The following is a 21,444-nucleotide window of genomic DNA, read 5'->3' as shown; positions in this document are numbered from 1 at the left end:
CATGGCAAATTCAAGTCTTTTAAAAACGATCTGATTAGAAAGTTCTGTTTTACCAAATAGTGCAACTCTTTCTATGCATTTTAAGACACAACAAGAACAGTCTATATCCATCTCTAGGCCATTTTCCAATACAAGTGGATATTTCTGAGAACACCAGCCTTTAATACTTGAGCAAGCAGGCTCTTATACTTTCTGTGCCCCAATACTTTATTTACCCCCATGATCTTGTATTTTCGAGGTTGATTCAGAAGCTCCTGCGGGAGGAAGGAGAAGAGGCCATTTTTGCCAATTCCCCTTCCTCCTGCAATCTGCAAAAATCATCCCCCCACCCCAACCATTCCTCCAGCAGGAAAATCTGGATTGTTTTACTTTATTTTTCAATTGGGTCACACAAAACACAGCTATATGCCATTAACCATGGGAGTAAGGATCGATTAAAATGCTTGATCAAAATGCATCTGAAAAATATATTTGTGTTCAAGTGCGGAGCGGATCTTCCTATGGTTAAAGTTTCTCCAGTCAGCAATAGCCAGAATACAGCCAAGAGGAAAAGCCCGCCGCTAGGAAATCAATTTTATGCAGGCATTTAGATAGAAGTGTGCCAGTTCTTTCATTTCTACAGTTGGGAAGTGTCACAATCACCACTTATATCCACATACTCGTCATCTCTCCTGGCCAAGTCTTCCTCACCTTCCAAGTCTTTCCAAGTGCTGGTAGGTAAAACTGGTTTGAGGGAATGTCTTTGAAGCATCGCAAATGGAAATAAGGATGACAAGCGAGCAGGATTTCTCTGGAAGGGAGATGTTTCGGCATCTTCTTCAGAGACAATCTGACTTTGTTTTTCCTCTGTTTTCTTCTGCAAGCTGCGCACATCCTCCATCACATCCAAGATTTTTGTTGCAGTAGCAACTGTGCCGCCACCAGGGAGCTGAGCTTCAGGGATCCATCGTAAATACCTCTGTGCCCACACTTTGATTTCTGGCCCTTCTAGACGTGGTAGCAGGAGTCCATGGAGGTCAACAGGTTTACTGTGCCAACTATCATAGAACTCTCTAGAGTTATTCTGAAGCTCATCAGAAGAAGTTATCAACCTGCTTATTCTTTTGCCTAGAAGATTTTTAATTAACTGATCTGTTTCTTCCTTAAAAAACCCTCTTTTTGGAGGAGGCTTTGTTTGTGTCAGTGGCAAAGAAAGCTGTCGATGATGCTTTAAAGAGAAAAAAGTAAACAGTTTAAGAAATTTAAAAGACAAATTGAAAATGTCCTTAACACAGTTCCAGCTCAGTTTCTGGGCTAAGTAATCAGTGATAAGAGATCCAAAACACACAGGGGGATTTTAGTAAGACACAATGCAGCTATTACAGAAGAAGAGAGGCCAAGCACAATTCATCTCACTGATTTCAAGGGGATCACTTCATTTTCATAGAAAAAAATGTTATGCATTTTTATATACCGAAAACTTAGTAATTGACTGTATCAGGCACTTTTACTTATGTAGTGTTTGTACTGCTTCGCACCAGAAGGTCAATCTGCATTAGAAGTAGTCAAGCAAAAGCAGCATGAATGGAGTCAAGTAACTGGCCACATCTTTTATTTATTTATTTATTGCGTTTATATCCTGCATTTTTTCCTCAAAGGAACCCAAGGTGGCGTACATAATCCTCCTCCTCTCTATTTTTATCCTCACAACAACAACCCTGTGAGGTAGGTTGGGTTGAGAGTCTGTGACTGGCCCAAAGTCACCAAGTGGGTTTCCATGGCCAAGTGGGGATTAGAACCCAGATCTCCCGACTCCCAGTCCAATACTTTAGCCACTACACCACACTGGCTCTTTTGTATTTCAATAACTAGTAAAGACGTCCAGTCAAATCTCTGCAACTAAATAATTGCATATTCAAAATGCACACTAGTCAGGCATGTTTAAATATCATTGTTTTAAATCTCATTAAAATAAATGTCTTTTTTTGCCAAGTGTAAGCTGCTCCGAGAGCCTTTTTTGGCTGAGGAGCGGGGTATAAGTATGATAAATAAATAAATATAAATAAATAAATCACTATCTGTTCTGCTTCAAAAAAAAGTCACACAGAGCTCTGGTTAAGAACTTCCTACTCCATCATATTATGGAAAGCATACTTTCACATTCACACAGCATGCTTAAGATTACAAATTCTTTAGTAGCTGGTTTTCACATGGCAAAATGTCATTTGAAGACACATTCATCATAAGCTGACACATCCTTTTTGGTCAATGGGTTGCATTATAGTTTAGGATACGGTTTGTATTCAAAATTAATCCAAAAGACAGTGAAAGTGCATTATCCAATTCAAGAAATGGATATTAGTGCTATTTTACACTGCTGTGAGAACCATATATCAAGGTATAAAATAAAGCAACAAGCATGAGAGTTGCAATGGAATTCCCTGCGCTCAATGGAGGCAAGGTCAGAACAGTGTGTCATACAGAAAATATGGGGTGGACTCCTCTGAGGGAGGGTAGTTCTGTCTGTACAGAGATGATGAGTGAATAAATATGACTATTTCACTACCTCAAGAACAATGCCAAAGCGTAGCACTAGAGTCAGGTTTGATCCTTTCTGCACAGGATGACCAGGAGTATGCAACTGTGTGTGAAGGATTTAGTTTGCTGGATGTCTATGCAGAATTGTGTGGTTTTAAACCATTCTTTTGATCTTGGCACTCTGATAAAACTATAGTTGCTTAAACCCACATATTCCTGCTTAACTGAGCAGTGGGTGGGACTTTGTTGTCAGCCACCATCTCTGCTACAGGTTTCAATGATTTACACAGAGGCAGAAAAAATGATTTAGAGCTTTAAGAGGTGGACATCTTACCTTGAAACGCGTGGTTTTCCTCTGATTTTTATCTATTTTTGGCTTCTCTGCATAAAGAGGGTTACTAAGCAAAGTTTGTGCTTCAGGTTCAAACTGCACAGACCAATCCCAAACTGAAAGAAAATTAAGTTTGCTCCCTTGTGAATCAAGGCTTCCGCCATACTGTCAAAGAAGAACAGGCTGGAATTAGAATCTAGAACTGTGATTTGTCCAATATACATCATTTCACACTTTATGACATATGACCTCTTTACTTCAGAGATTTCAAATTGCCTAATGAAATCCCTGGACTGCACAGCCTTAGTTGTGAACATGTGCACATCCTTCCCTGGATAAAAGTCACACTTCAAGGTTTTCTATATCAGATGAAGACATTGAAATTGCAAAGACAATCTTGGAAATATACAATTCTGTGCACATAGGATCTAGTATCTGACTCTAATATCTGATCCTCTTGTTTTGATTAAAGAACACCTTTCTAAACTTTATGGCTGTGAAGAGGCTGTTTGGTGAAGTATCAGAAGCCAGACGAAGGCCAAGGAGGTTTCAAACAGGAGGGGCAAGGAATGGGGTTATGCACTGAAGCAAACAAACTCGCATATTTACTATAATTGGTACAGAATCAAGGTTATTGCTACTCAAATTTACTGCTTTTATAAAACCAATAAGAAATTCAAGTAGCAGCCAAGAGTATTTCTATAATGCCCCAAAGCCCCAACTGTTCTCTTACCGTGGTAGTGTCTCTCTGATGTTGAGAATTAAAGAAGAAGGTGCTAAATATGGGTATGTATAGGCTATCTGACAAGACAGTTAGATAAGTCTCTGTAAACTCAAACGCTGGTGGATACTGTTGAACCAACTGCCATACACAATCCAAGAACAACAAGAAAACTGGTGCCTAAGGAGAAAAAGTAAGGAAATCTAGAAATTATGGGATAGATTACCCTGAATAATTCATTGTTGCATTTATAAGGATTGAACCTACCCAGGATCTGCATTTGGTTTCTATGTTCCTTGCTCACAGGCTTATCAGAAGTATGGTTGGTGGGGACAAGAGTGTTTTTCAGCTTCAGCTCCCAAACTATAGAACAATTCCCAAGGGAAATTCATCTTGTATTGTTTACCCATTTTTAAATGGGCTCTCAAGATCATATTATTCAGACAGGCTTCTTAAAGCCTAGGTTTTAGTCACACAGCATGAGGTCATGATACTGCCACCATTATGTTTATGTTTGATTTATTTTAAGTTTATGATGTTATGTTTTGCATAACCTTTAGCATGATCACAGAAAAGCAGGATAAAAATGCTAATAATATTGATACTTATTCAATTGCTGCATTTACAATTAGTTTGCATGTATATGAAGGCCAGTTGCTCAACAATAAGTATAAGAAGGCTATTTTCTAATATCACCATTGAAGTCAATGGCACCAGCTTTAGCTATAGCTATGAAATAGAGACTCAGCCTTTTTACATTTATTGCACAAATTTCCGGCCCCCTCTTTAACCACAAGTTTTCCCTGAATGGCTCACACATCAATTTAAACATATAAACAACTACAATCACACACAATTAGTAGTAAACACTTAAAAGTTAACACTGTCAATGCCACTGGGATCCATCCCACAAATATATTTCAACCTAGCATGTTTATCCACACTCTGCTAATATCCCACCTAGATTATTGTACCTTGCTGTAAGACTGCTAAGAAGCCTTCATAGGTCCAAAATACAATACATATGGATCACTTTGCCATGCTGAACCCACATCTCTACCAGCTCTAAGCAGAAATTCAATGTGCTGTTTCTTAAAAACCTGAACAGCCTGGAATTAAGGTACTTCCTTTCTCCCAAACAATAATGAGTGGGTAATAAGATTATTCTCAGAAGCCCTTCTGAGTCTCCATGCTTTTGGAAGAAAAGGAGGTGACTAAGGATAGGGCCTTTTATAATGTGGTGCACCATCTCTGGAATACTCTCCCCAGGGAGAGTTGCCCGATACCAAGCCCTAGTGTGACCAAGAAATAAGAAGTCTTGCTTCCTTTTCTTGCAGCATCCCATCAATTGTGATGCTGATGCTACTGTGAACAAGCGAATGAATTGGCCTGGACACTTGACACTGCTATGAGAAAAACAATCTACAGGGGCAAGGGCTTTACTTAGTCTCCCCTCTCCAGTTTCTATAACAAGAACCTCCACTCTCCCTTGGCTTAGCCCATTTCATTCACAATGGAAAGAAAAGCAGCTTCATCCTATGAGTGGGAAGTCTTCAATGGCAATGAACACACAGAGAACCATATTCTCCAATACAGAACCCAAAATACTGGTAATTTTAAATACTGACATGGGGTCAGTATTTGCTAGTTCTTAAAGAACAGATCAACTGTTTATTTTATATTATTGTGTATTATGTAGTATTGTTTTATTTTGTATTGGTGTATTGTTTAAGTATTAAATAAAAAATTTAAAATAAATAAATAAATAATAATAATAAAAAAGAACAGATCAACTATTTTGTTAAAGTTGAAGAGCTCATCCAGGATTTCCAGTGTCATTCTTAGCTTCTTTTCCCCTTTAGAAAGTACACTCCATATGCTTTTGCTCAAAACACTTGTGGAATTTGTTTGTTATTAGATTGTTATACCTCCTCTTTATCACTTTGCCGCAAATGGTTACATCGATCTAAGAAAGCATGTCCTCCCATAATCCATTCTTTCTGAATAAGGCTCTGAAATCCCAGCTTTGTTCGGCAGTATGAATCCATCATAACTTGAACCAGAGAGGAGATCACACAACACAAGTCAGAAGCATTCTCCTCTGAAGATAAGAGACACAAATGAAAGCATTATGGATACGTTAATTGACTACATTAAGGAAACATATTGTTGCTAAAAGCCCCTTTCTTAGAAAAACCTTGATGCCTACAATAAAGTATTGGCCACTTCAGCACTCTTGAAGAGTTTGCTGAAACACCCTTAACTCCACACCTTTTTGTTAAGAAGTCTTTCACAAACTGAAAAAAGATTAAGATTAAGAACTGTCACAAGAACTAGTAGTAGCAATCAAAATGTTACTTTGCCAGAAACGTGTAGTATTTTTGCACAAATATATTTTTCCTATTGTTTTCAGTTGTGCTTCCATATTATGGTTAAGTAAACCAGGACAATAATTCCAAAAAGCAGCATGCAGAGAAGCAACATTTCACAGTGGTCAAGGCAGACAAAAGGACTGTATACCACACCAACATCACACGCAGCAATAAGTACAAGGTGGGAGAACCTATTATATACTAGTGGAGCATGTGGCAAGAACACAGTTGTGCAGAGGAACCAAGTATGGCAGGGGTGGGCAACTTGTAGGCCAAAACATCCACCATCCACAATTCCCATGATCTCTTAGCCAACAGCTATGCTGACTAGTACTGATGGAAGTTGTTGTGGCCCTCCGGATGTTTAAGCCTACAAGTTGCCCACTGCTGAAGCATGGAAACTCTAGGTTTATCCAAGGGCATCAGAGGCAGCAAATATGTTGTTCCAGCTTTGAGCTTGCTGAGCAACAATATGACTGAAGAACAATAGCCATGCTAAACACCAACCCCTCTAAACTACCCATCTGTAGACTAGCCAACAGGACTACTCACAGGTGGAGAAAAATGTGACAGCAGAAGACAGGGTCTTCACTGAAAGGAAAACAAGGAGATGAGAGAGAGAGAAGATGCAGGTGTCTAGCCAAAGTCAGTTGAAGTAACATGCTACATGGTACCTCCAACTAGGGCCACATTTCAAGAGCCCACCACTATGCGAAAGACCAACGAAGGTATACAGACTCAACCACCAAAGGAGAGGCTTAGCCTATTTCTTCTGAATCTGTAAGCTAAAGACAAATACAGTGAAGGGGTGGAGTCCAGCCTTCTCCTACAGAGATGTCCCAAAGGAATAGAATAAAAGTCATGACGTGCATATGCCCACATCCACATTCTGTGTACAAAGCCAGAGGAAACAAGCACAGATGGAAAGTAAGGAAATTAAGGCAGGAAATAGAGTGCTCTGTCTCAAAATTTAATTTTTCCAAATATGGCCTGTAGAAGTAGATTAAGTAAACTTTAGTGTCTCAAAGTCTGCTATTAACTTGCCAAGCAGCAATACTGATTCCTTATTCAGGTGCTGCAAGTGGGCTTCTCAGTGGAAGGGACTAAGTAAAAGTTACACAGAATTGGTGTATTTCGATCTGGATCTAGGAAACTGTACAACCAGAATAGGCAGAAGGTAAACTGCTTTTGAAACAGAGAAAAATCCAACAATCTGACTGGTATGTTTGTTTTGAATGCAAGGTCCTTAAATCCCGGCTTATAAATCTCCTATATGAATGAAGACCCGAGACATCATATGACTTAGAGTGTAAGCCTCTGTACTGAGTTAGGAAACAGCTCTAGTCTCTTTAAAAGAAGCTATATTTCAGCTGCTCTTGAAGAAACCCAGCCTGAACCTGGACAATATTAACAACTATAGGCCAGGGGCTAACATTCCCTTCCTGGGCAAGGTGATCAAGAATGGTTGCCAGCCGTCTCCACTTTTGGATGAAACAGGACTACCTAGATTCATTTCAAACGGTTTTCAGGCCTGGTTTGGGGACAATATATGCCATGGTTGTGCTGTGGGATGACCTTGTAAAAAAAAAAGAAAGAAGACAGAGGCAAAGAAACTCTGTGGATTCCCCTGGACTTCTCCATGGCTTTTGATACAATCAAGCATGGTATGTATCTTTCTAGTTAGGTTGTCTTGGTTGTGTATAGGAGGCACCACTTGGCAGTCATTCTGTTCTTATTTGGAGAGTCATTTCCAGAAGGTAGTCCCAAGAAATTACTGTTCAACCCCTTCAAAGTCATGCTTTGGGGTTCTGCAAGGTTCTGTTCTTTCTCCATGCTATTTAACATCTATATGGAATTGCTGAGAAAGATCTGGAAATTTGGTCTGAAGTGTCACCTCAGCTTTATCTATTTAGCAGATGCAGGTGAGGCTGTTGCTCTCCCAAACTAGTTCTTGGATGCAGTAATGGATAGGATGAGGGCAAAAAAACAAAATCAATCCAGACAAGAAAGAGGTTCTGTTCGGTGATTCATCTAGTTGGTTGAATAGCACTTAGCCTCTTCTACATGGGGTTGAACTCCCCTTGAAGCATCAGGTTTGCAGTATGAGCATGGTTACTGATCCAGCAGTGTCATTAGCAGCTCACATCGAAAACCGCAAAGGAGGGTACCATCCAAAGTCAAGCATTGTTTTATTGGTTTCAGCATGTATCTACCATTGAAATCAAGGAACTTAAGTGCTGCATTTTGGTTTGATTAGGCTCCATATATACTATGGGGACAAGATTCAAATACGTTAACTTTATGATCAACTAAATATATTTTAAAGCATTAACTGAGCAGTTGACTCAGCTGTGAGTCTTGAATTATTCAACCTTTCCTCTTTAAATTCCTCAGAGAATGTAACAGCAGTATAGCTATCTTGGAGTTCTGTAACTTTAAAATAGATTTCAGGACAGCTCTCAAAATAGCATACAGTTCATGAATCACCTACATCCTTTTCTTTTTATATAGAGTTGAGAACTGTTGTATGTCACCTGCATAGAAACAGCTGCGAGGAAGGCACACAGGAAAAAAGATGTATCCCTTGACTTACCTATAAGGAGAACATTTGCATTCTGTGCTTCCAGTGACTCAATAACCTCTACTACTTTTCTCAGACACCGCCTAGAAGATGGAAGAATAAAGGCTTTAACATAATTACCTAAGGTGAAAGGATTTAATTATGCTGTGAAGTCGTGCTATTATTTAAGGATCCTACACAGTTGCCTATAGCTCAAAGCTAATATTTCTTAGACTTAAGTTGGCATTAAAATCTGTAGACACACATTTAAAAAGTCCTATGGCATCTTAAAGGCTATCTGGTTTATTATAGTATAACCTTTCAAAGGTGGACCTAAACATGCAGATTATTAAGCAGGAATTTAACCAACCTTATGATTTCCAGCCAATTTGTACTCTCCAACAATGAAAACCATTTTACATCAGTATCCCAAAAGTCTGCACTGTTATCTGAAAATTAAAATAATTTATCTATTACTGGTAGCAGTATAAAGCTTAGCACAAGGCATTGTTGTGTCTCAGATAATCCAGTGATAGCTGCTGGCCAAAATTTGAAGTATAACAATAAGTCATCAATGTAAGTGATAAAGGCAGAATGACATGAGGTAGAGGGCTGGGAACTGGACATTGGGCACAAACAGCAAGTAGAATTTATACATTTTAAAAAAACACCCTACATGAAACATCAAGCCAGGATGAAAGATAATTAAGAGAGAGAGAGAGAGAGAGAGAGAGAGAGAGAGAACAGAATAAGTAGTAGTATCAGCTGAAGGAAGGTCTTGGACTACTGGTTAGATGTTGCTCTTTTATGAAGTGATGCTCTGATATGGCTCTTAATACTAAAAGGATTGTTGAAACATGGTTTAAGATACACCACACAAATCACACTTCTGCAAATTGCTAGTTTTTCTAAAGAAGTTCCTTCATGTATCAAGAGCAAATAGTAGCTCAGTGCCAAATTTCAAATCCCCATGGATTTTTCTTCGCCAGTGCTGTGGTTATCTAGATAAAACACATGATCTTCTCACTTCAGGAAGTCTGTAATATAGTTTCCACTCACCTATTAAAAACAGCTGCTTAAATTTAGTGTATGCAACTTGTATCTCCTGCAGAGATGGAAGACTGCTTGAAAGGTCCTCTGCTTTCATGGGTTCATAAGGAGGCTTATCAATGGTCTTACACATTCTGAACAAACAGAACACATTAAAGTTTTTGCTTTGGAAGGATTATCAGCAACTATTTTTAAATTAAAGGAAATAAGCTTGCAATCCAGCACTGTACATATAAACACATAAGCCTAGTTTGGGCATAACACTAAACCGTAGCTTAGTGCTACATGGACAATCCTACTTGAGCGCTCCCCACTCCCTTCTCTTTCTCTGGTATGCTCCAGATGGAGGAAGTTGAAAGCATTTGCTTCCTTTCTTAAATCATGAGTTGTCATTACATCTGACCTAAGCCAAACTGTAGTTCAATAAAAAATAGTTTGAACATAGGTTTACTGCCTCTGATGTTCAACTATGTACACTAGTTGCTGGGCAACATGGGCAGGAGTGTGCTGTTGCACTTGTGTCCTGCTTCTGCGTTCCCTGTGGGCAGCTGGCTGGCCACTGTGTGAACAGAATGCTGGACTCAATGGACCCTTGGTCAGATCCAGCATGATCCTTATGATCTAAGCTAAGATCAAACCACGGTTTCTGAACCTGGTTATAAACCACTATATAGGCTAATAATCTCAAGCATTTATGACTTAACTTTAACTGTTAAGTCATAGCTTCTGAGCTAGAAACCACCTCAAGTTCTTAAACATGATCTTCAAACACTACAGTTGGAAATGAGAGTGACGAGGGGCGATCAGCTTGCACTGTTGCAGTTGACCTGTAAGTTTACGATCACTGCTTCCAAAGCACATTTCGATAGTTGATTTAGCACCCTGAACTTTTAACACATAAATAACTTTCTAGCCAATTTCCTGCCCAAGTCAGATTCTGCTATGTGCTGAGAAAATTAGATACTGCTGTAGTTCATGTTTTAAACAGTTAGAGAACAACAGGATGATTAAGTACATGTTGCAGTCCTCCTCTAGGTTACCTTTTATAGTATTATAATAGCCAAGGCAATAATTCCATTGAAGGTCTGCCCAGCTAGTTTGTGTATTTGTACATTCCTCCCTCAAAGCCAAGATAGCTTACAGAACTGACTCTGAGGACCAAGTGATACACTAGGCCTGACTAGGCTGACCCAGTTAGCTTTCTGCAGTCAGACTTTCTGTTCTTTGAGAACCTCAACAATTGATTTAAAGTGGTGGGAAATTAAGACTATTTTGTCTAGTATGCATAATTGTTTTCTATGGCAAATAATCAGCGTAAGTCACTAGTTGTTAGGAAGTGATGTGCAGTTCATAGCACAACCAAATGTTTTCAGATGATTATGCATATAAAGCACAAGTGAAATGAAGCTTGATGAGAAGGTCCTCACCAACCACTTTTTTGAGTAGTGAAGACAGAACAGCTATTACTGACCCATCCAAGAAGAGTTTATGCATTTGTGAAGTGTTGTCATCTTGCTCTTTGGGGAAGGATGACATCTTAAGAAGGGCAGCACCATTATGACAAGACCAACACCAGATCTACAACATATATTTACAGGAAATAGTCAGTTATACTTCAGGGACATTCATTTTGTTATGAAGAGAAACTGCATCATACAGCAAACTAGTAAGAGTGATTATCAGATCAGTTAGCATGGATAAAGTTACCCTCTTTGGAGCAGCCGACACAAAACTGCAATAGTTTCTAGATATGAGTCAATTTAAATGATGATTTGGAGGATCACATGGTGCCTCTGGCTCACGTGGTGCCTCCCCCCTCCACTTCCATGTTTGTGCAAGCCCATTTCAGTGTTCTATTTTTGTAACTATTAGTGGGAGAGCAGGGATAAACACACTAGCTCTCCTACACCCCCTCTCCCATTACTATTTTTATTGCCCTTTATGAGTTGGAGGCAAACATCTTTAGTGGGGAACTGCTATGAGGAGAGACGGTTTCCTGCTGCCGAAGTTATCCCTCCAATTTGTGCAGGATGAGGGGGACAGCAATGGGGCAGGGGAGGGCAAGCTAATGTACCCATCCCCACTCTCCCCCTACAATAAAATAGATTCTGCACTGAAGGAGAACATCTGAATAGAGCTATAGTTTGTCACCAAACCACAACTGAAAACGCAACCAGATTTTCTTCTCCTATTGAATATAGACAGATGTCACTTTCCAGATTCAGTAATTCCAAGATTCAGTAATTCCAAGTTCATGCTTCCACAAGTAGACAGAAATGAATAAAATTAAAAATTAAAGACACATGTCCTAATATTCAGTTCTGTTTAGTTCGTCTCCTATGGTGATTGGCCTCTATTCTTAAAAATACAACCTTTTGATTTATTACTCAGATTCTCAGTTGTGCTAGAGAAAGCCTTAGACTCCTTATAGAACTAGATTTTTAGAAATGTATTCAAACTTGCCTACAAATATACTCACAGGAATTCCTCTTCCTTGATACTGCAAAATGCTCTCTTCAGAGACAGCCATGGGAACAACAAAGTATGCTGGCAACCTAAAACAAGGTAATTTAATAGATTTAAGGTGCATCTTGCACTTATGAAACTGAAGGTTATGGGAGTTTTACATTTTAAAACAGATTTTCCTTCAGTACAATGCTTGCCCTTGTTCCTATCTCCACATAATGACCGAGGGCGGGGGAGGCAGAGAGAGAGAGAGAGAGAGAGAGAGAGAGAGAGAGAGAGTGAAGTAGGAGGGAACGGTGAGAGTTGGAAAAATCAGTTGAAGACTGGAACGGTTATGGCTATTTGCTTTGTTGTGGGATCACTCTGTATTAAATAAACACTGTTTGACTCAAAAGTAGTAATGAAGTGTGTTGCAGTGAAGAATCAGATACGGCCCTGCTGCTTCCTCCCTGCACCTGGGATTTCCAGATGTATTTGCCTACTCAAATGAGATGGGGTGGGGCTAATTCCCAGGGTTGTTTAATCTGCATTGATGCAGACTAACCCAATTTGCACTTCTCAAACTAATATGCAGATTGCAATGCAGTTACCTTTTCATTTTCACTCTTCTCTGAATTTTGCAACACAATTCTCTGCATATTTTTGTGTTTGTTTGTTTTTAAATTTGCAGTTTGAGGCAGAAATAGGACAGAACAGTTTCATGAATACTAACATGGACTGGAAACAGACTGCTTCCCCTTAGGAGAGGCAGCAGGGAGCTGACAATTACACTTTTTGCCTTAGCCAGAAGGGCCAGACAAAAGTCATGTATATGAGACACTTCGTGTATATGCAGTACTAGACATTTCTCCATTTTCAGCAGTGATTCTCACAGCTGACGACAACACACAAGCCTACTGATCAACTGGAAGGGACCTGGTTCTGAAGGCAATTCATTCTAAGCCTCTGCACTGAAGTAGGACATACCATGTACAACACTACAAAGCCTCAAAAAGCTTTACCAGTATTTCAGTAACATTCACTTGTTTATATGTTTTGCACTTAAATCATTATGGCTAGTTGGGGAAGGCTGAGAGTTGTAGGACTTTTTTTCTGTCCAAACGTGCATAGGCACACTTCATGATTTTAATCAAAGGTATTATACTATCAATATTAATTCTGCACATCCAGCTGCTGCAACACACCTTCTGACTTGCTGATATAATGGGCACACTGAAAGGATAAAGTGTTGAGACAAGGAAAATAGCCTTGGAAATGCTGTGTTTTTTAATGCCTTTGTTCTAACAGTCTAATAATTACTGACACCAACAGAAACAACCTTGTCAATTCCCAAAGATTTATATTCAAATGGACCTGTTTATAACAGGACACAGTAAATATGTAAACTATACAAATAAGGAATGTGTTCTCACTTTTTAGAGATTTTGTAGACTTCATTGGCACTCATTGCTTTGAAATTTAGGTTTCCTTTGGTACGCTCCAACTCTTGACGCCAGTCTTTAATAGAATCAAACATCACAGTTTGATTCTTTATTTCTGTTAAAAAAAAATAAAAATGATTAGATCTAACCATTTTTAATACTTCAAGCGGGTTTTATGTCTCGACCAAAAACTTGACAAGGGCATATTTATTTTGGTAGCATTAATCTACTAAAATGTTTACTGACATGGTTGGCTGATTTAAGTTCTGCTATTTGAAAGTACAAATTAGCCTTGAGATGTTTCCACAAAGACATCACTTCAGACTATGTCCACAGCCCAAAGGGAGACTCAAGCTCCCAATTTTTTGTGAAGTTTAAAGGGAAAATACTACCTGTGCACTGTACAGCAAACTACTTTTGAACTCAGGGCAGTTTGAGGAATAGTTTTGGGATTTCACAGAGGGAGCATTCTAAAAAGTAAACTCTCAAAAATGCAGGTGCACATGTGTTTCTTTGTACTATAGTTTATGGTACATTTTTGAGAATTGGATAAACACTACAAACTTTAAAATGAGGCTTTGATTTTATTCAAGTGTGTATATGCAATCGCTTTAATCTGAACTAGTTTCCAGATATTCATAATATGGATCTTCCTGCAGTTATCCGCAACAGAAGAGTAAGCACAATTTGATGAAACACTTCCACAAAATAGCAGTGGAAGTATAAAAACCTGAATCAAAATTCTCAGACAGCACAGCCACAAGTACATCAAGGTCAGTTGATAAGAGATGGTCAACATATCAAAATCATTTCTTCAACTACAATGTTGATTCACTATAGCACTAGAATGCATCAATTCAATCTACTCGTAAAATTACATGGAAATACACATGCATTTATCAGACACTGGCCTGCCAAAAGTCTGGGAAGAGATACCTTATGGTTGCTTCATATCTGACTCTTTCCTTACAGTGAAATAATCCTCACGTGGAAAGAGTATACTTGCCATTACTTATGAAATGCAGGGCATTTGTTTTGCCACAAGAACAAAGATTAAGAAACTGCCATGTCCCAATACATAACAGGACACTGGTAAATGTAACAAGGATCAATCATAGGGGCATGAAAATCGTGAAGAGACATGATCTATGAAGTTAAAAAAAGCTGTCCTTAGAATTCTAACAGATTAATCTTGTCTTTCCTTCAAACCAGTGTTTACAGACAAAAAGGTTATAAACCAAGTGGCAAGGAGAATAAAATACAAGAACAAAGTATGGCTAGGGCCAGTCTGAAACAAAGTGGAAGCATTTGACATAACCACGAAGCATCTGTTTTGACAATTTCCGGAGTGGCCGAGATGTCTACCTATTCATAGCTAGACTAAGCAGGACATCCCTTACTCATGGATCTGTGACAACATAAACAAAGCCAACTCTGGCTAGGATAACTTCAGGAAGATTTAAAAATGGCATCAAAGCTTCAGATTGGGGAATTCCACAGCTGCAATAGTGTGTGGAAAAGCTCAATCAAGGAATGAATGTTTAATCCCCCCAAGTCCCTTCTTTTGTCCTGAAAATTTGTGGGCAGAGACTTGGCACATCCCTATGTAACATGTAAGTAGAATAATGTTTTGGCATAGCTTATATATGGTGTTTGGGTATATAATTTGAAACCTTGGATACTAACACACTACCCCAAAAGCTTTCATCACCCGAGAGCTTTTGCCAATGGGTGGAACATAAATTTAACAAATAAATAAAATAAATCTTTATCCCCCTATGCTGGTTAGTCTGATCTCAATAAAGTGAAAAGCTACATTTTCTTTGTTTTGATCAAGTGGCAGGAGCAATTACACCTCTCCAATACTATAATTAAATCAGCTTAGCAGCTAACGAAACTGCCAGTTTCCTCCAGAGTTATTCTCCAGCTGAACAAGGCAAACCATTATCAGTCTCAAAACAGCCACTTCCAGTTATTTACTAGGTAAGAGATCCGAGCATAAATAGTGGCTGGGTTTACACGACACGATATGCAACAGGGGGTAAAGAGTCAACGGTCTGTTGCGTTGCTTATTGTGTCGCCTGGGGAGGCCACACAAACAACTCACAGTGCGCTAATTTCTGGAATTAAGCAATGGAGAAAAACAACGGGCTGCTCTGTTGTTTATCCGGAGACCCGTTGGTAATTATGTCGCGTGGCAGCCTCCGTGGCTGATTTTCCCGTGTTGTGTGCGTTATTTCGAGTTCTCCAGCAGGAGTGCCAGAAGTGCCCCAGCCACTCCTCTACAGCTGACAGAACTTTTAATGGCTTTTGATGGATTGAGGATGAGGGTTTTTAATGGAATTGTTTTATATGTGATTGTAAAGCGCCACGATACCAGAAATGGTGAGGTGGCGCTATAAAAATGCTTTAACAATAATAATAATAAAAGCTGATGGGATAGCCCTGGGGTGAGGGAGGGCAGAACAACGGCAGGCCAGAAGGATGACAGGAGTTTCAGCTGCACGATGGGGGCGGGGCAACATGTTGTGTGGGGAATACTGGTGCAATAATGCACGGTGAGTTGCCTTTCCCCCCCCTCAGTTGCCTAAAGTGTCATCCAAACCCTCCCAATGAGTGCTGCTATTCCCCCTCAGGTTCAAAATACTTCTAAGAAAAAGCCAGGCAACTCACACCTGCAGTAAACTACATTATCTTACTAATGTATTCTTTTAATCAAAGATTTTCTCTCTCTCCAACTAAGTGCTGAAGAACCTTATGCAGATGTCTACTTAAGCTCATATCTTCAATCCCATACAGGCATTTTATTTCACATCTGCACAAAATTCATAATAAAATCCCCCTTACTACTTGACAAGATGATATAGATCAGTGGTTCTCAACCTTCCTAATGCCGCGACCCTTTAATATAGTTCCTCATGTTGTGGTGACCCCCAACCATAAAATTATTTTCGTTCTTCTCTACACGATCCATTGTCATGGGATGGTTTGCTAATGAAAATAATACATAACAATAGCTTTAATAATACAAAAGATGATACATGACATAGTTCAGTCAATACAGTTTCCTAAGACCATCGGAAATATGTGTTTTCCGATGGTCTTAGGCGACCCCTGTAAAAGGGTCATTCGACCCCCAAAAGGGGTCCCAACCCACAGGTTGAGAACCGCTGATATAGATGATCAAGCTAAACAAGTTAAGAGCTTACCCTATGATAGTTTGGTCTTCTATATGGCCTCAGAGCCTTTTGTTAAAGTCTACAAAAACCAAGCATATTTGCAAGCAAGTTTGTTGAAATGGACAATAGCCATTCTATTAAAAACCAAATCACTATGAAGAGAAATACATTGAATATGCTTACCTATAGCATTTGGTACTGCCGCTGCATAAGAAAACAGAAAGAGGCGTTTAAATAGCTTAGGAGTCTGTGTTTGATGAACTATGCCACTGACGATCTAAGAAAGGATCAACAAATAAACATATTAATAAATCATAACATTAACTAAAAGAGTTGAACATTTAAGATCTCACAAGACTGCCACACGTTCTGCTAAACCAAGATCATTTCTCAGTCTTGTATAAGAGTAAACCTGAACACTCTCTCTATACCCTCCCTCATCAGTATGGACAGTTCCTTGTAGAGCAGACTCTGAGAAATGTATCACATATGGAATTATGCAGTAGCACAGATCAATGCTATGTAATTGAGTGGGGGAGGAAGCAGCAGCCAGGTACCTCTCCATTGTGCCTGGGTCCAACTCCAGCTGAGAGCCCCCTCCCTTCTGTTACCAACTGTCACTGCTGAACTTTGCAACTAAGAATCTAGTGCCGGAATTTGCTTTTCTCCCCCACCCCCACCCCAATCCCCTTTCCTTTTGTGTCATGTTTTTTAGATTGTAAGCCTGTGGGCAGGGACTGTCTTAAGAAATATTTTTGTAAGCCGCCTTTTTGGATAAAGGGCTGGATAAAAATTCTAAAATAAATAATCAACATTTTACAACAGATTAAGCCAATAACCACCCATATGCTTTTAATAAGAGTATATTGTATTGCTATGTTAGCAACAGATTTAAGAGTACATCAGAAATCCTAGCTACTGCCCACATTGATAGGGGCCAAAGGCAAGCCATAGTTTAGCTGAGAACATGTTGCATGCTAGTTACACTCCCTCTTCTTCCATCTACTTTTTGGTTTGCAGAAAGGACATCCAAATCAGGCAACTCATGGTCACTGCAAACTAGGAGCTGTGGAAAGAACTGGTGCAAGTCTGCAGCACATTCGTGACATCCAAATAATGTATGAGCTATGAGGCCAAAATAGTTCAGACACAAGATTGAAGTATGGCCACAGGAGGACAGAAGTACAGAAATCACAGAAAGCAAGTTTCACCATTATGTAGATACAAAATAAGTTAGAGAACTGTCACTTGAGGCATGCACAAGGACAATTCTGAAGGGAAAAAATTAAAAAGGAAGATTTGAGAAACCAATTAATAATTAGAATCCAGTAAGTAAAGATGCTCTCTAGTTTCTTTCAACTGGAGATTTGTCAGAATTTCAGGCAAAGACATGAATCAATCCCACTGCTACATATACTCTCTTTTGTCAGCAGCCAATACAGGAAGTGGGAGTTGGGACTGCTTCCTCCCCACCCAAATCTCCCTATCAATAGAGTACAACTACTTTAGAATGGGCTTAACTTCATACATTACGTTATTGAGGTGTTTGTTATTGAGGTGTTTCTATGACTAGTCTCCAAAGGAGTCAAAAATTATATGGCACTTTTAACTGACCAAGTTAATATAAAACTTCAGCAAATATATTCTTGCATTTGAGAATGAAAATTTTCCCCATGAATTACAGAGCCTAGGCATTTCGGTGTGGCTGCACAACGTTTATCTCCAGTAACCCTGACTTAAGGTATCTAAAAATGGTGTAGAAAAGATGGCTTCCATAATTTAGACTTAGCTTGATTACTTCTTCCAATAGGAATTTGCTCAGGAACAACACCACATTACCTTATCGGCAGAACTTGAAATGTTCTTCAGCACAAGTTTCAACTTTGCAGAGACAATAGGAATGTGGGACAGAGGGCACTTAACATGGAATTGGTAGATGGGGCAGGAAAAGATAAGCCTCTCCTGTGCTCAGATTGCTTCCCACAGCCTGTTTTTCCCTCAGCTAGGTTTACTTTGTGTTTGAGCCCAGTGGGGGAATTAAAAATAGCCTTGAGACAGAAGGGTTAAACATATTCCCCACCCCCATCAATTGCCCCATGCAAATGTGTCCTTATGTCTTTCTCCTTATTAATGGAAGGCGAGAACATTAGTCATCCTATTCATGGACATACCTGCAGTCAAAGGTTTGTTTTTTTAAAGGGGGAATTAAGTGAGGCTATAGTTACCCTTTTAACTTCTTCCTCCTTGGTGTATCTCAAACAGAAGTGAAACACTCTAAGATCTTTGCAGTAAATTATTATTGTCTCCGGGTATTTTCTCAGTTGACCATATAGTGATTTCTTTTTCTCATCATAAACTGTAAGAAAAACTATGTTAATTTGTAACATTTTTTTCAGGCAGAGAGTCATCTGACAGCCTTATCCAGTCAACCAGTAAGATAGATACATACACAAAAACCAATCTGAAGAGTGAAATGTATCCACTCCCCTCAATTTAGATTAAAATTGTAGTGACCATAGTTGGACCTGAAGAGAAAAATACCATGATCTTGATACAGGGAATGGAAAACCAAAGAGGCTCAGAAACTATTACAATTCAAGATGTTTCATAATGAGCAAAGAGTTCATCAGAATGATCAGAAACCCCTTGGTAGAAGACTATGTAAATTTCTGGTCTGGGTTACCAATGATGTGATTAGCATTGCTTCTCTTGCACCACCGTATCAGTCACAATCTTGTTCTTGTGTATGCTTTTTTTTTATTTATCTCCCACAATTCTTGTATGAAGGAAAGGTCACTTATGTTCAAAATGAAAGTAAAGAAAAATTGTTTTCCATAGCCTCAAAATTTCCAGACATTTTACATCTCTAACCCATTCCTGGTTTGAGCCTATAGCATACTTCCCCTGAAACAATTTGGTGGGTTTCTCAACCTCCTGCTTTCCTCTAGACAATGTTTTCCAGAATTCTAGTCTGCAGTTTGATAAGACTGAAGAGCCCAAGGAAATAGAAGGTCCTTTGATTTCTTTCATGCTTGAGATTCACTACAAGCACTTAGTGCAATATGGAAAACAGTATAGCTAACTTTGCTAAATTTAAACATTAGATCTCCAATAAAGTTACATGAAGCTGAACTTTAGTTTAGGAGCACCAACTGAAACAATGGTTTAGTTGCCATCAAGTAGTTACAACAGCTAGCCTACCTCCATAAAGTTGGTCGACACATTGAAGCGTGATGTCATTTTCTCCAACAATTGTGTTCTTGAATTGTGGTTCCTGAAGGAGGGGAAATGCCTTAGAGTTCATTTAACACGACACTTGAAAACATAACAAGACTTCTCATTTACAAACTGTATATTCAATGAATAAGTTTTACTTCTCTTAGCTACGTATTACTAGACCTCTGACAAATGAATAAAGCAGTTAACTAAAATAATTTAGGGTAATAAACGCGACTGAATTTTAGCTGCAGTTTTAATGTTTCTACTTTCAAGGTTCTATTCTTCCCCAGGGCTTTGCGAGAACCCTTTACATTATTTTCCAATGATGCTTACAAATCGAATTCTAATGTGGTGCCACTGTATGTGTGTGATGAGATTATATTTTTGGATCAACACAAGACTAGTCACTACCATTGCTTTCACTTTCCTTAATATTTGAAAGTCTGAACAATTTCCGTGTTCTCAAACATCTCCGTTTTAAAGCACAACTAAATATAGATTTAAATTTGCATTATTTTTAGATATAATACTGCACTGGCTGCCTATTCACTACCGGGCCAGGTTTAAGGTTCTTGTACTTGTGTACAAAGCCCTAAAGAACTTGGGACCAGGATACCTGAGAAAGCGCCTTGTCCCTTACCAACCTGTCCGGTCACTGAGGTCATCCGAGGGCCTGCTCCTGGTGGTTCCACCTAGATCCATCCTCCGATTGGAATCCACCAGGGGAAGAACCTTCAGCATGGTGGCGCCCCTCCTGTGGAATTCCCTGCCTCTGGAGGTCAGGCAGGCGCCAACCTTGTACTCCTTTCGGCGCCTCCTGAAAACATCTTTATTCCAAGAAGCCTTTCCTTAATATGCAGCCTTGGATTTCTGTTTTTGCTTCTTTTAAATTTTGTTTTAACTGTTTTATTGTTTTTATTTTCATTTTATCTTGTACACTGCTCCGAAATTTTTCAATGGGGAGTGGTATATAAATATTCTAAATACCCTATTTCTTCAATTCTAAGACGCACTTTTCCCCCCATATAAACATCTCTAAAAATGGGGTGTGTCTTAGAATCGTGGGTGTGTCTTAGGGTTGTTTTTTTCCTGTTGGTGGTACTGAAATTAGTGTACGTCTTACAATCGATGGCGTCTTACAATCGAAGAAATACAGTAAATAAATAATATATGGACCTGGCCACTGTCATTCATGTTTTGATGACTTCTATATTGGACTCTTCAAAGACTGTTCAGAAAGTTTAACTAGTACAAAATGCAGCAGCCTGCCTATTAACAGGTTTGCACCAACTTTTACATATATCACCTAATTTGAAGCATTTGTACTAGTTGCTAATTCATCACATCGAGTGTGTGTACCTGAATCTAAAGACCAGGGATAGACTTGGGATTCTGTTAGTGTACCGGCCACCCCGCTGCCTATCAGACTCCCTGGCTGAGCTCACGGAACTGGTGTCGGAGTTGGTGTTGCAGTCGCCCAGGCTTTTGGTCCTGGGCGACTTCAACATCCCTTTCGGGAATGGTTTGTCAGGTGCAGCTTGGGAGTTCATGGCATCCATGACAAACATGGGCCTATCCTAATTGATCTCTGGACCCACACATTCAGCA

At 39.3% G+C, this 21,444-nt stretch overlaps 1 protein-coding gene across 5 annotated transcripts in view; it reads right to left on the bottom strand.

Annotated features, from left to right (window-relative positions):
* Positions 1–215: 215 nt before the first annotated feature.
* MTMR12 (myotubularin related protein 12) overlaps positions 216–21,444 on the bottom strand; it is a 39,085-nt gene continuing 17,856 nt past the window's right edge. For all 5 annotated transcript variants that reach the window (XM_063128175.1, XM_063128178.1, XM_063128179.1 and 2 more), the window contains 13 exons: positions 19,819–19,891; positions 18,843–18,973; positions 16,801–16,894; positions 13,430–13,553; positions 12,031–12,106; positions 11,023–11,129; positions 9,561–9,685; positions 8,872–8,950; positions 8,535–8,605; positions 5,498–5,670; positions 3,582–3,749; positions 2,852–3,013; positions 216–1,207 (listed from right to left, as the gene is read on the bottom strand). In XM_063128175.1, the coding sequence (XP_062984245.1) occupies positions 617–1,207; positions 2,852–3,013; positions 3,582–3,749; positions 5,498–5,670; positions 8,535–8,605; positions 8,872–8,950; positions 9,561–9,685; positions 11,023–11,129; positions 12,031–12,106; positions 13,430–13,553; positions 16,801–16,894; positions 18,843–18,973; positions 19,819–19,891 (1,974 nt within the window). In that variant the 3' untranslated portion in view covers positions 216–616. The remainder of the gene's footprint in view (positions 1,208–2,851; positions 3,014–3,581; positions 3,750–5,497; positions 5,671–8,534; positions 8,606–8,871; positions 8,951–9,560; positions 9,686–11,022; positions 11,130–12,030; positions 12,107–13,429; positions 13,554–16,800; positions 16,895–18,842; positions 18,974–19,818; positions 19,892–21,444) is intronic.

This window comes from Elgaria multicarinata, chromosome 6 (assembly GCF_023053635.1).
Source record: "Elgaria multicarinata webbii isolate HBS135686 ecotype San Diego chromosome 6, rElgMul1.1.pri, whole genome shotgun sequence".
NCBI classification, from domain to species: Eukaryota; Metazoa; Chordata; class Lepidosauria; order Squamata; family Anguidae; genus Elgaria; species Elgaria multicarinata.
This window is presented reverse-complemented; position numbering and strand designations above follow the sequence as displayed.